The sequence below is a fragment of the Euleptes europaea genome, chromosome 9 (genome assembly GCF_029931775.1).
Source record: "Euleptes europaea isolate rEulEur1 chromosome 9, rEulEur1.hap1, whole genome shotgun sequence".
Lineage (NCBI taxonomy): Eukaryota > Metazoa > Chordata > Lepidosauria > Squamata > Sphaerodactylidae > Euleptes > Euleptes europaea.
In genome coordinates, this window is record NC_079320.1 from 51,555,681 (window position 1) to 51,567,812 (window position 12,132).

The window sequence follows — 12,132 nt, forward strand, 5'->3', positions numbered from 1 at the left end:
GTAATAAAATGGTGTGCAGGCCAATCATGTGTGTGTGTGTGTGGGGGGGGGGAAGTAGTGCTTAATTTCCTGCATTGTGCAGGGGGTTGGACTAGATGACCCTGGTGGTCCCTTCCAACTCTATGATGCTATGTCAATGGTAGGTTCCCCACTATACCCCACATTCACAAAATTATTTAAAATACAGTATAAAATTACCTTCAGGCTACGTGTATAAGGTGTATATAAAACATAAATTAACTTCATGTTTAGACTTGGGTTCCATCCCCAAGATTATTATGTATATGTATACGCAATTATTCCAAAATCTGAAAAAATCTGAAATCCAAAACACTTCTGGTCCCAAGCATTTTGGATAAGGGATACTCAACCTGTATTTTACTCTGTGCAGCAACTGGTTCCACACCACAGCCTCTATCAAGAAGGGTTGTTCATGCACAAAAGTCTACTGCCATACTCAATTGCACTTACTTGATCAGAATGATATTTCACAAAGATATATACTCTAAAAAGGGATTCAGTTTCACTATCATATAGGGTAAAAACAGCACAACTCTAAACCTATCTTTGTTGTTGACAGCATAATGAATCCATGCTAAAAAAAAGCCAATTTGCATGACAAGTTGAAACAGTAGTTAAGCAACAAGCTTATCAAGAGATAAGCTTACTGCAACTGACAAATACTGTGTTCATAAGGCCAAAAACTTTTTTTAAAAAACAGATTTATCTACATAAGTGGATATAATTTGCCATTTCACAAACCAACCCATTTCCCTACATAACTAGTTCTATGACATAACTACCTTTAGTCTTCTGAAATTAGAGCCATATGACAGAACTTGACAACCTCAGCTATTACCTATGCTCAATCTTGTTACAAGGTAATCTTATCACATAACAAGATTAGCTCTTCCCAACTGACTAGTGAAGGAAAACTTTTAAAAGGCTAACACAGTACAGATGTGTGTGTGCGTGCATGTTAAGGGCCGTAATCCATGCCTATTTTAAAACACTTACCAGCAACCACCAGGCAGTTTTTACCAGGAATAATGCATTAAGATCAACTCAGGTGGATGGACTTTTTATATTCAAATGTTCATTCTAAATAGTAAATTTAGATCCAAGCTAAATAAAATTTTCTACCTCAGGTATTACATCCTTAAAAGCAGAAAAGAGGAAACCATGCATTTTGGGGAAAAGAAACTCTGGGCACTTCAAGCTTGCTGTACTTGATTTCTATCTACAGCTTTTACCACCTTACTTATAAAGCAAAAAGAAAGGCTGCTTCCCCCACCTATTCCTACATGACAAAGCTATTTATAGTAGCTACAGTATAATAAGCACAGATGGCAAGAGTCAATTCCAATAAGATTAAAGACATAAGACAAGACTAATGGTGGATATCCATATCTACTAAATATCCTCAGGCAAGTAAAAGAAAGATTATTTGTTCAGAGAAAGGCGATAAAGACAAGATGAAACAGTTATCTGCTTTACTTGAGATTACAAGGCCAATCTAGAGAAGAACATAAACTCTAAAATGTCCAGCTACAAAATCAGCTTCTCTCAACTAATGCCACCAGGGCTAAATAAACCATCCCGTTAGTGAACTCTAAAGATTTTTTTTCCCTACTGGATATTCATAAGCTGGCCATGAGCTGCCTAAATGCCACTACCCCACATTAAAAAAAAAATACTTTGTTCCTCTCTGCACTCCTGAGTTTTACTAACCAGGAGCTGAACAGCAACAAAGGAACTCTACTAAAGATTTAGAGGGCTTTAAGTCCTTCATTGTGTGTGTGTACAGTGCCTTCAAGTCGCAAGTGCCTTATGGCGACCCCTTTTGGGGGGTTTTCATGGCAAGAGACTAACAGAGGTGGTTTGCCAGTGCCTTCCTCTGCACAGCAACCCTGGTATTCCTTGGTGGTCTCCCATCCAAATACTAACCAGGGCTAACCCTGCTTAGCTTCTGAGATCTGATGAGATCAGGCTAGCCTGGGCCATCCAGGTCAGGGCAAGTCCTTCATTAGCACTATACAATTTTTAGATAAAGGCATATACAGTAAGGACTGATTTAAAAGTTCAACTCTGTTTTATTTACTTTAAAAAAATCCCTCTCTACTTAACTCAAGTTTGAATTTTTCTTTTATGAATACAGAATAAAACTTCTCTTTGACACAGAAAAAGACAGCTGTTACTGAATAAACCATCTATTTCATATAACCTACTCAAGCCCAAACACATTAAGGCAACTATTGGGGAGGGGGGAGGTGTAGTATGTGAACATTGCAAACCTACAGTATATTTTATGCTGTATGAGCAGTGGCAAACTTTACTAGAGGGCATTTGCTTCTACTCTGGGTTTTTTTAATGGACTTTTCTAGCACAGGTGCTATCCTACCCAACAGTCAGCGCCACAAGATGATGTACGGGTCGGTGACCATGAAGACAGTTAAACACAATTGGTTTCAGCAGAGTCTTGCCCCTTCTGATCTGGATCAACAAGCTGACCAATGTCTACTGTCAGATATTAAGCCTTAACACTTTGACCTTTTGCTGAATCCATATGGTTTCTACAATCCACCAATTCAGAAACGACGTTGCAAACTTCATCGCTGGGTATCAGTTGAAGAGGATAGAGATAATGAAGAGAGGTGGAAGGGAATCTAGCTTCCTGGTAAGAACACAGTATTACAGAATGAATGTCACCAGCCTAAAAACTTTGTATTTCCCCCTCTTATAAATGTATGAATAAACCACTGTGACACAGCCTGTCAAATCCAAATTGCCAGGCCCTATCTAGACTCTCGTAGGTTATCTGGGCTGTGTAACCGTGGTTTTGGTATTTTCTTTCCTGACGTTTCGCCAGCAGCTGTGGCCGGCATCTTCAGAGGAGTAACACTGAAGGACAGTGTCTCTCACTGTCCTTCAGTGTTACTCCTCTGAAGATGCCGGCCACAGCTGCTGGCGAAACGTCAGGAAAGAAAATACCAAGACCACGGTTACACAGCCCGGATAACCTACGAGAACCAATGAACTCTGACCATGAAAGCCTTCAACAATATTCCTATCTAGACTCTTTGACTAAGCACTGGAAAGAGGACATTACATTATTAACAGAATAAGCAGGTATATCTCAGGCAGTATTCTCTGGCAGGTTTGAAACAAAGAGCTAGGGAATCCAGAAAACCTGCATTCCATGGGGTGTTTGAGGTGCAGGATGGGAAGAAGCCTCAGAAATATATAGCCATTGCCTCTCAACCCAGAACCTTCCTTCAGAAGTGGGAGACTGGGCTCCTCCCAAGGATGAGGTCTTGCTGCCATCATAATGTTCCTACCTCATGCGACTTTTAACTGTATTGTTGATTTTTATTTTTTGTAATCTGTCTTGAGACTCTGCCAGAAAGGCAGGGTATTCATGAAATAATTAATTAATGTAGTTTTCCCCAACAGAAAAACAGCAACCATATTATCTCTGAACATGACCCCATCTGGGGACAGAAGGAGAGAAGGGAAAATTTTCTGCAAACACCCGCTCCCAGGTCTTCAGAAAAATGGATAGAGTTAATACCAACAGAACCAATGCTGACACCATCAGCCCAGCATCTCCTCAACAGCCTCTGAGGAGGTGAGCATTGGCAGTGCTGCCAGCAGGGCAGGAGGAAGAACTATGGATGCCATTGCTACCAGTCCCACCACAGCTGCCTCTCCTCAGCAGCCTCTGAGGCAGCAACACTCAGTGTAAGGGAGTAGGAGCTGACAGCAGTATGGTGGGAGGGAAGGAGGAACCACCCCACATCATCCCACCGGAAGAGGAGCTGCCCCCATCACAATCCCCCATATCTGTCCCCTGCTGCAGCTGCCTGAGTGGTGGCATTGCCAGCAAGCAGGATCCCAAGTAAGTGATGGGGGGGGGGGGGAAGAGAGACAGACAGCAAACATTGGGGGAGGGTGAAAGAGGCAGAAAGAATTAGAGTAGTCATGGGAGGAAACAGAGAAACTAACAAAAGGTGTTCAGGGAAAGGGGAGGGAGCCAAGAGGAGAAGGGGGCAGTTGCTCCAGCACGTTCCTTGCAGGTCCCCACTTGTAAATATATATACCCAAAACAATCAGCAGTCTTCCAAAGTAGACACACATTCATAATTACGCTTTCATAAGAAATAAACCACAAAGCATATCATAAATTGAATGTGCCAGCATTAAAACAATCAGCATCAAAAAATTTAAATTTTCCCCAAAACTATTTTGTTAAAAGCCAATAGAACCCTTAAAATAATGTAATTTCAGTCAAGGCAGGAATCAACCAAAAGGTTTTCACCAGACACCTAAAACTAAGCAGATTTGGAGCCAGGTGACCGGTTACAAGAACTCATTTCCACTTTTGGGAGCCCAACCAACCTCTTTTCACAAAACCATGGCACAGAAAAGTGAAACTCTGAGCAGAATATGAATTGTTGGGTAAAACTCCAAAAAAAATTATGTCTGTCCTTGGTAGCCAGCTGCTGCTTTCTACCAGTCAGCTGTAAAGCTCAATTCACAATATTACCTGTAACTAAAAGATAATTGCTAGAGTAATTAGACTGCACATCAACTGTATTATGGCAGGGGGAGAGACAGAGGAAAAGAATGTTTCATTATAGTGGAAAGGCACACCACAAGTCAAATTAAACAGGTCAATCTCAGAGACCCAATTGTTATGAAAAGGATCCCTCAAATGGGGAAAAGCTATGGGCAGTGCATAAGGGTTGGGAAAGTGACCAAGTAGAGGTAAATTCCATTCATTTTCGGGAGTACACTGTTGGGGGGAGGAACCTTTCACTATTCTGATATGGAAGGAATTCTGGAATATTAAATCCATGGCACAGGAGACCATGTAAAGTTTCTTTTGATCACATGGATTCCTTTCCACCCTCTTTATAAAGAGGATCAAAAGCCGAAAGAACATAGAATCCTCCCAAACAATGGCGGGGAGAAGTGTGGAAGGATGAAAGCACAAAAAAGAACAAAAATGGAAAACACAAGATTGTCTAGATATAGAAGAGTGGAAGGACAAGTTAGCAGAGTATGCAGTGATGGCTAAGTTGACAAGCTATGTGAATAGACGACACAGTGAAGAGTTCCAAAAAACTGGAAATTATACAGAGCACATGTTTCTTGAAACTGAAATGAAAAGGTTTAATTACAAGGCTATATTAAACATACTAAGCAAAAAGTGTATAATGGAATTCAGTTATTATTATTACTAATTAACAAGAGATTACAAATGAGATATCAGACTTAAGTTTAATTATTGAGTTAGTATACGGTATATAACCATGGGAGTGATCAAGCAGTATATATCTAATGTGTCTAACCTAGTATATTTAAACACAGGGAAGATTATAAAATGGGGGGGGGGTTGGCTATGCCTACCCAGGGAAAGCTTGTTATTAACTTGTTGTAGATTTCATGTCTGTAATGTATTGGTCATGTATTGTCTATGTATTGTTTTGTATTGTATGTCTGATTGTGAAATTGGAAAATAAAAACTTTTTTTTTTAAAAAAAAAAAAGCACAACAAAATGACATCCAGAAGTCACTTTCCAAGAGAGAGTGAAGAAGAGGAAGAAATGTTGCTCTTGATGCCAAGGAAAGATTTTATTACTTCCCATCACTGCTTTCAAATACATCATAATGGCAGAACTGTACACAGGCCTCAATTTATGGAACACAGCCTGGGAAAGCAAGTGGCACTTTAGGAGCTCTGGTCCAAGTTAATTTAGGGACTTAAAGCACTTTGAAATGAACCCAGAACCATGTCTTTCAAAACCAGCAAAACTGTTCCCTACAGGAGGGTATGGGCACGTGCTTCTGTGGATCAGTCATTAGGGGCCAAGCTTGTTCTTATGGGAATTGCTTCTTTCTGATTGTTTCTTGGCTACATCAGAAAATTGCAAGAATTCACTCTTCAACTTCAACAAGTAGCTTTAGTTTTGTATTATACCATGTAGTAAATGAATCAAGAAATACCCTGGCAAGAACTCCAAAAAGCTAGTACCTCAGGTTAAAAAAAAAAAATCAAGCCTACTTAGAACTGCACAGCTCTGCAGTTGCTTTGCACTGTTCAGGTGCTGTCCACTTTATTCTTGGACTCTGTTCTGAAAGATGGGGTGCCACTGAAAAGCTGTTTGAAGTAGCTCGTGTGAACAGAGACACACAATAAAAAGAAGATAAGATGTGCAAGCTGGTCAAGCGGCTTATCCCAACATCTACAGTCCCTTCCCCTCTTACCAACAGTACTTATCCTCTAGCTTTTATAAGAGTACAGTTCTTTTTTATACTTGACAGTGAGTGGGGAAGGGCTAGAAATGGTACACCAGCAAACCATTTCACCCACGTCCATCACTATGCTTAGAATAAGGTCAGAGTTTTGGCACAATTCTACTTCATGCATGTGGCTCCTGATCTGACTCACATGCTCTGTGGGAGTAAAGTGATGATATGGGAGGTCAGAAGGAGTTGGCACTTACCTGACATTTGTCAACACCTCCCTAAGAAGCCCCAAGGCATGCATTAAGGGCTACTACTCTCCCTACTGCAAGCTAATCTGTACCATTAAAAAGCATGCACCACATTTTTGGATATGAACATGTCTTATGATTTAACTAAGGCCTGATTCAAACATTCATGAGAAGAATGTGGTAGAATAGACTGCACCAATTCAGACTGCAGGTGGAGGATCATGGAGAATCATATTTTGGAATGTATCACCATGCCATTAACTCCTTACAAACAGGAAGCTAGCACAGTAAGCAAAGAGAAGGGGTTTTATAAGAGTACAGTTCTTTTTTATACTTGACAGCGAGTGGGGAAGGGCTCTTCTGTTCTAGTTTTTTTACTAGAAAAAAATTAAAGAAACATACAAAACTTCAATCTACCATATGCAGTCTGGTATAGGGACTCCTACCACCTTCAGCCTCACTCTCCAGCATGTGCCAAAAATTGCAAGCATTTCCAAAAGCTATAGGGACCAGTGTATATATTTAAAAATAGCACTGCAATTACATTTTTTTTAAAGTTGAAAAGACACAAAATCAGCTCAACCACCTTAAAGTTCAGCAGAGACCTGAGAGGAGTGAGGGTGTATATTTAATCCTTTCCTAACTAGACATTTTCCCACCCCAAATCCCCTTCTCCACCTTACAAATTGCTTTTCTCCCAGAAAGAAAAAAGACACAGGAACTCTCCTCTGCCCCCATGGATAAGAAAGCAACGTGACAAAGGTAATTTTGAACACAAAAGGGCTAAACTGGTTCATTCCTCCAGGTCTCCACCCAACATGAAGCTATCTATACCCTGAGACTAAATTTTTCTCACATCAACTGATGTCTCTGTTTAAATACCATTGGCCCTGTCTCCCTAATGTCAACTAAACTGGAAATTGGCAGCACAATTAGTATGCAGTTTCCACACATACACTTCCTTCTGCTTCACAGTTCTTGCCACAGCTGTTCAATAACTTTCCTCTGGGTTGCCATGATAAATACCTTAAAATTAAATTACAAGTCATTTCTGTACAATAAGGATTCTTTAATATTTAGACCATTTAAAGAATACAGTTTAGTGATTAATTCAATTTAATCCAATACCAGCATTATAAATCATCGGGCAAACTTGCAATAATGTAGTGTGAAGCCAACATTAGTTTAAGACATTCCCTTATTATGAACAATTCTTCTGAACTACTCTCCATTCTCTTTCATTGTGTTCTAAATTATCTCTGGAAAGCTGAGCCAATGAGCCAGAAGTCAGGGTCATTATCTTACACATTAATCAATCTTGTCAGTTAACTCCTAAGCTAAGCCTTTAAATACTTCTTTTCACACCAGAATTACCCCTTAGATAGACAGGATTTTTTTCCTGCTTTGCAGAAAGCACGTTTATCTTGCAATTTACTACTGTTTAAACATTCTAAATCCTGCCTGTATTCATATAAAAACAATCTAGACAAGGGACGCTGAATACAGTTATACTGTCCTGGTCCAACCGAAGAATTTTTACATACACTGCAGTTTTAATAAGGTAAAGGTCCCCTGTGCAAGCACAGGGTCTTTCCTGACCATGGGGTGATGTCACATCCCAACATTTCCTAGGCAGACTTTGTTTTACTGGGTGGTTTGCCAGTGCCTTCCCCAGTCATATCCCCTTTACCCCCAGCAAGCTGGGTATGCAGTTTTAATACACCACTTAAAATAGTTTCTGAAGCTCTGGAAGAAACCTAAATAAAACACTCAGAATGTTTCATCTTCACATCATTTGAGTTATCCAGACTATTTACTCACTTCATTATAACCTATTTTTCATTTTACAGTCACTATTTCAAAATACATGATTTAAAGATTGTATTTTTAAAGAGGTAACAGAAGGAATAGCACCAAAGAAATTAACAAGCTACAATGTGTGAATGCCATCTACCTATAGAGTGCATTTTAGGCTGATGCTTAAAATCATGAAAGCAAATATCAAAGATTAATGCTTACTAACATTTTTTAATTGCTTACTAACTCTTTCAATTGCTCTCCAGTTCTTCTTTCAAAGACACCTACTTACTTAAAATTAACTTGCTAACACAAATCAAATCTTTATACAGGAATATCTTCTTGTGATATTGCTATTCCAGTACAATCTACAGACCCCATTAATTATCACCCCACTGAAACAAACAACTGTATGTTTCTCAGTTGACATCGTTGTATATTTTTTTTTAATGAAAGATGTTTCAAAATAGATTAAAAACTAGTTATAGATTTCAAGTCCTACATAATTATTCAGGAGAAAGTTCCACTGTGTTGTAGCCTTAGACCCTTGGCTGTGTTATCAGTTGTCTACTTATTAGTTCCTGGGATTGTAACATAAGAAGAAAGTTTTCTCATATTTTAAAGTATTTATAAATCAGAAAGTCCTATTTTGCATATTCTTAGCATGGAACTAGTTCTTAATTGATTTTTCTGGGGCACAACAACTTGACCTGGACTTATCCTCCTTGCTAATAATACAGCTGAGAGGTCCTTATATAGCACATGTACACTTTCCCTGTAATATTTCTTCTCTGTCAATGTTTGTGAATACCACTATTAGCGTAAGTGAACACAGAAGGCCAACAGCTGCTGGAACAGATTCCTTTTCAGCAGAAGCTGAAATTGTAGTTTAGACAAGATATAACCCAATGACAACAGCTCTAGATTAAGATTATCTAGTACCTGATGGACACAACACAAGCAGAGAACAGCTTGTTGTAATATTAAAAGAAAGAGCAGAACATACCAACGTGGAAAGAACGGTATGAATGTTCTTAAGAACTTTCGTGGTATGAACTGACATAAGCAAATGAGATCGTACCAAAGGCACAGTGTACCATACTAGCCTATATTTTTAAAAAATAATTCAAAGGGAAAGTTTTATTACAGATCAGAATTGTTAATATGCATTGTAAATTAAGGCCTACAATAGTGCTTTTCTTCAAAAGTAAAAAATACTTCAAGCCAAGGCAGCAATGACAATTCAAGCCACATTTCTAGCAAAAGTACAAGTTTAAAATGTTTTCTGTTCAGTTGTACAAAAACAAACCCCAGACAGTCTTCACTATATCAAATTGCTTTCAAAAGGACACGGCTATGGGGCAACTCCTATGTACATTTACTAGGAAGTTTTATTGACTAAAGAAGTGTTTGCACCCAGGTAAACCAAAAGAAAGGAGTATATGGATCAGAGATGTCTCCAACATAAAACATTGCCATGGAAACAAAAAAAACATGTTTAATCAGCATGAAGTGCTACTGGAAAATGTTCATATTGTTTACTGCAATGCTTGCATTGTTTCAAAACATGAAATGCAGTCTCACAATGCTTTATTGAATGAGATGAAGCTAGACATTGAATGCACCTGCCAATAACTTCAAACTAGGCCTTAATGTATATTTGGATGCCTGTTTGGGATTTTGGGTTCACTCAGTTCACTTTGTGCTGCCACCCCATCCAACCAAAGGCCAAAAGATGTTGGTACTGGCATGGCATCTCTCAGGTCCCTGTTGCATGCGTGCAGGATTTTGTCAATGTAACTTACACTGAACTGAATAAGCACTATAACCCAAATGCAAGATGAGATATGGACACAAAGTGAGGTAGACACACACACACACCACTAAGCAAACCCCTGGGAACACCGGGATGGGAGATTGCACACCAGCAACTACGATTCAGTAACATCCAGCAAATTCAGTTCATTCCTGTTCAAATGGGATGTATCATTTGCATGGCCTCTGGATAAGCAAAAGGAGCCTTCCATACCCTTAAAATCACCACTGTCGCTGCCACTGACAATCAGATTCTTAATTTCCCATGGCCGTTCTCTCCCCCACCCTACACACAACACAGAAGGGCTGGGTACGTTTCCCCCAACTAAGCCAATCCCCCCATCTTCTCTTTTTTAAAGGCATCTAGCAAAAAAAATCATAACTTAACCCTTTCAGCACCATTCCCTAGACTCCAGAACGTAAAAGCCACCATCAAATCGCGCATGTATAAATGCTCACTTAAAAAATACATGGGGAGGGGCTTTCAGAGTGTCTGGCCCACAGCTCATCCATCAGGGCTTTTATCCACGCAGACAACCGAGTGCTTCCAATGAAAGACTGCCTTCCCTCCCCTCCCCCCCCCCCACTTTCTTAAAAGTTCTTTTAAAGAAACCATGAAGGATCGATCCTTGCATTACTCGATAGCAGCAACTCCCCTGCAAGGGAAACGCTCCTAGAGCAGAGTTGCGCTTTCACATGCTTAGGAAGACGTGGGTCATTTGTGCACGGGAGGTTTTGCCTTGGATTGGCCGCTCTCTAAATGTCCCTTTTCCCCATCCGGATTCTCAAAACTCTGCCTGGGGGCACTCAACTTCTTGCCGAGTTCTGACAATTCGGACGGGGAAAAGGTGCCTCTAAAGAGTGGCCAATCCAAGGCAAAACCTCCCGTGCACAAATGACCGTGGGGACCTTTACGCCTCCCTCTCCCCCCCCCCCAAAAAAAAGTTGGACCCGCATCACGACGCTAGCCGCATAAGGCTTCCACCCCCCACCATTAAACACAACCGTGCATCGACAACTGGGGAGGGGGGAGGGGGGAGGGGGGAGGGGGGAGGGGGGAGGGAAGGAAAGGAGCTCGGCCGGATTTGCAAAGCAGCGGCAGAGAGGCGGAAAGTTCCCCGCGGGAAAAGGTGATCCCGCCCGCCGCTCCAACCCCAGGTAAGCAGGAGCGGAATCGGATGGATGGATGGATGGATGGATGGATGGATGGGGGGGGGGGGGTCCGGGCGCGGCGGACTTACGTCTCGGAATTTGTTCCACTGCCCGACCTCCTGGTCGTACTGGGAGAGGGTGGTCAGCCACTGCTTGTCGTCCAGGAAATTGCCGCCGTCCGACCGGCCGCCGCCTCCCCCCGCCGCCGCCGCCGCCGCCGCCGCTCCCGCTCCGGCCGGGCTGCACCAAGCGGCTGCCCACACGCACGCCAAGGCGGCGGCTGCCACTTTCCGCATCTGCGCCGGGGGGGGGGGAGAGAGAGAGACACAACACACAAGGCGGGGAGGGGGGTTAGCCCACCGCACCAGCACGCAAACCCGCAGCCGGGGGGGGGGGAGAGAGAAGAGCCAGAAAGGCGTTCTTGGGAGAGGAGACCCCCCCTCCTTCCCTCCCTCCCTTCTAGAGTTGGCGGGGGGAGGACCCCTAAAGCGCCGTCACCTTGCCGCCGAGCCGCCCCGCACCGCCGGCTGCCGCTGCTGGGAATGCGGCTCGACGCTGCCGGCCGGGTCTCTGCGCTGGAGCTGCTGCTGCTGCCGCCGCACGCGCCGCCGTCTCGAGCCGTCCGCTCCTGCCGCCCTGCGCGCGCTCCCCTCCCGCCGCCGCCTCCTCCCTCCCTCCCTCCTGCCTGCCTGCCTGCCTGGCCGGCCCTCCCCGCCCCTGCTGCTGCTGCTGCTGCTGCTGCTGCTGGGGTCCGCGCGCGGCACCCAACGGGAGAGAGAAGCCCCCCCTCCTCCTCCTCCTCCTCCTCCTGCTGACTGCCGGGCAAGGCAGCCCTTGCGTGGCGCCGGGGGCGTTGGTTTGCGTGGGC

At 42.7% G+C, this 12,132-nt stretch overlaps 1 protein-coding gene across 2 annotated transcripts in view; it reads right to left on the bottom strand.

The window, feature by feature from the left end:
- SPOCK3 (SPARC (osteonectin), cwcv and kazal like domains proteoglycan 3) overlaps positions 1–11,560 on the bottom strand; it is a 169,706-nt gene extending 158,146 nt beyond the window's left edge. For both annotated transcript variants that reach the window (XM_056855210.1, XM_056855211.1), the window contains exon 1: positions 11,354–11,560. In XM_056855210.1, the coding sequence (XP_056711188.1) occupies positions 11,354–11,560 (207 nt within the window). The remainder of the gene's footprint in view (positions 1–11,353) is intronic.
- Between the last annotated feature and the right edge of the window lie 572 nt (positions 11,561–12,132).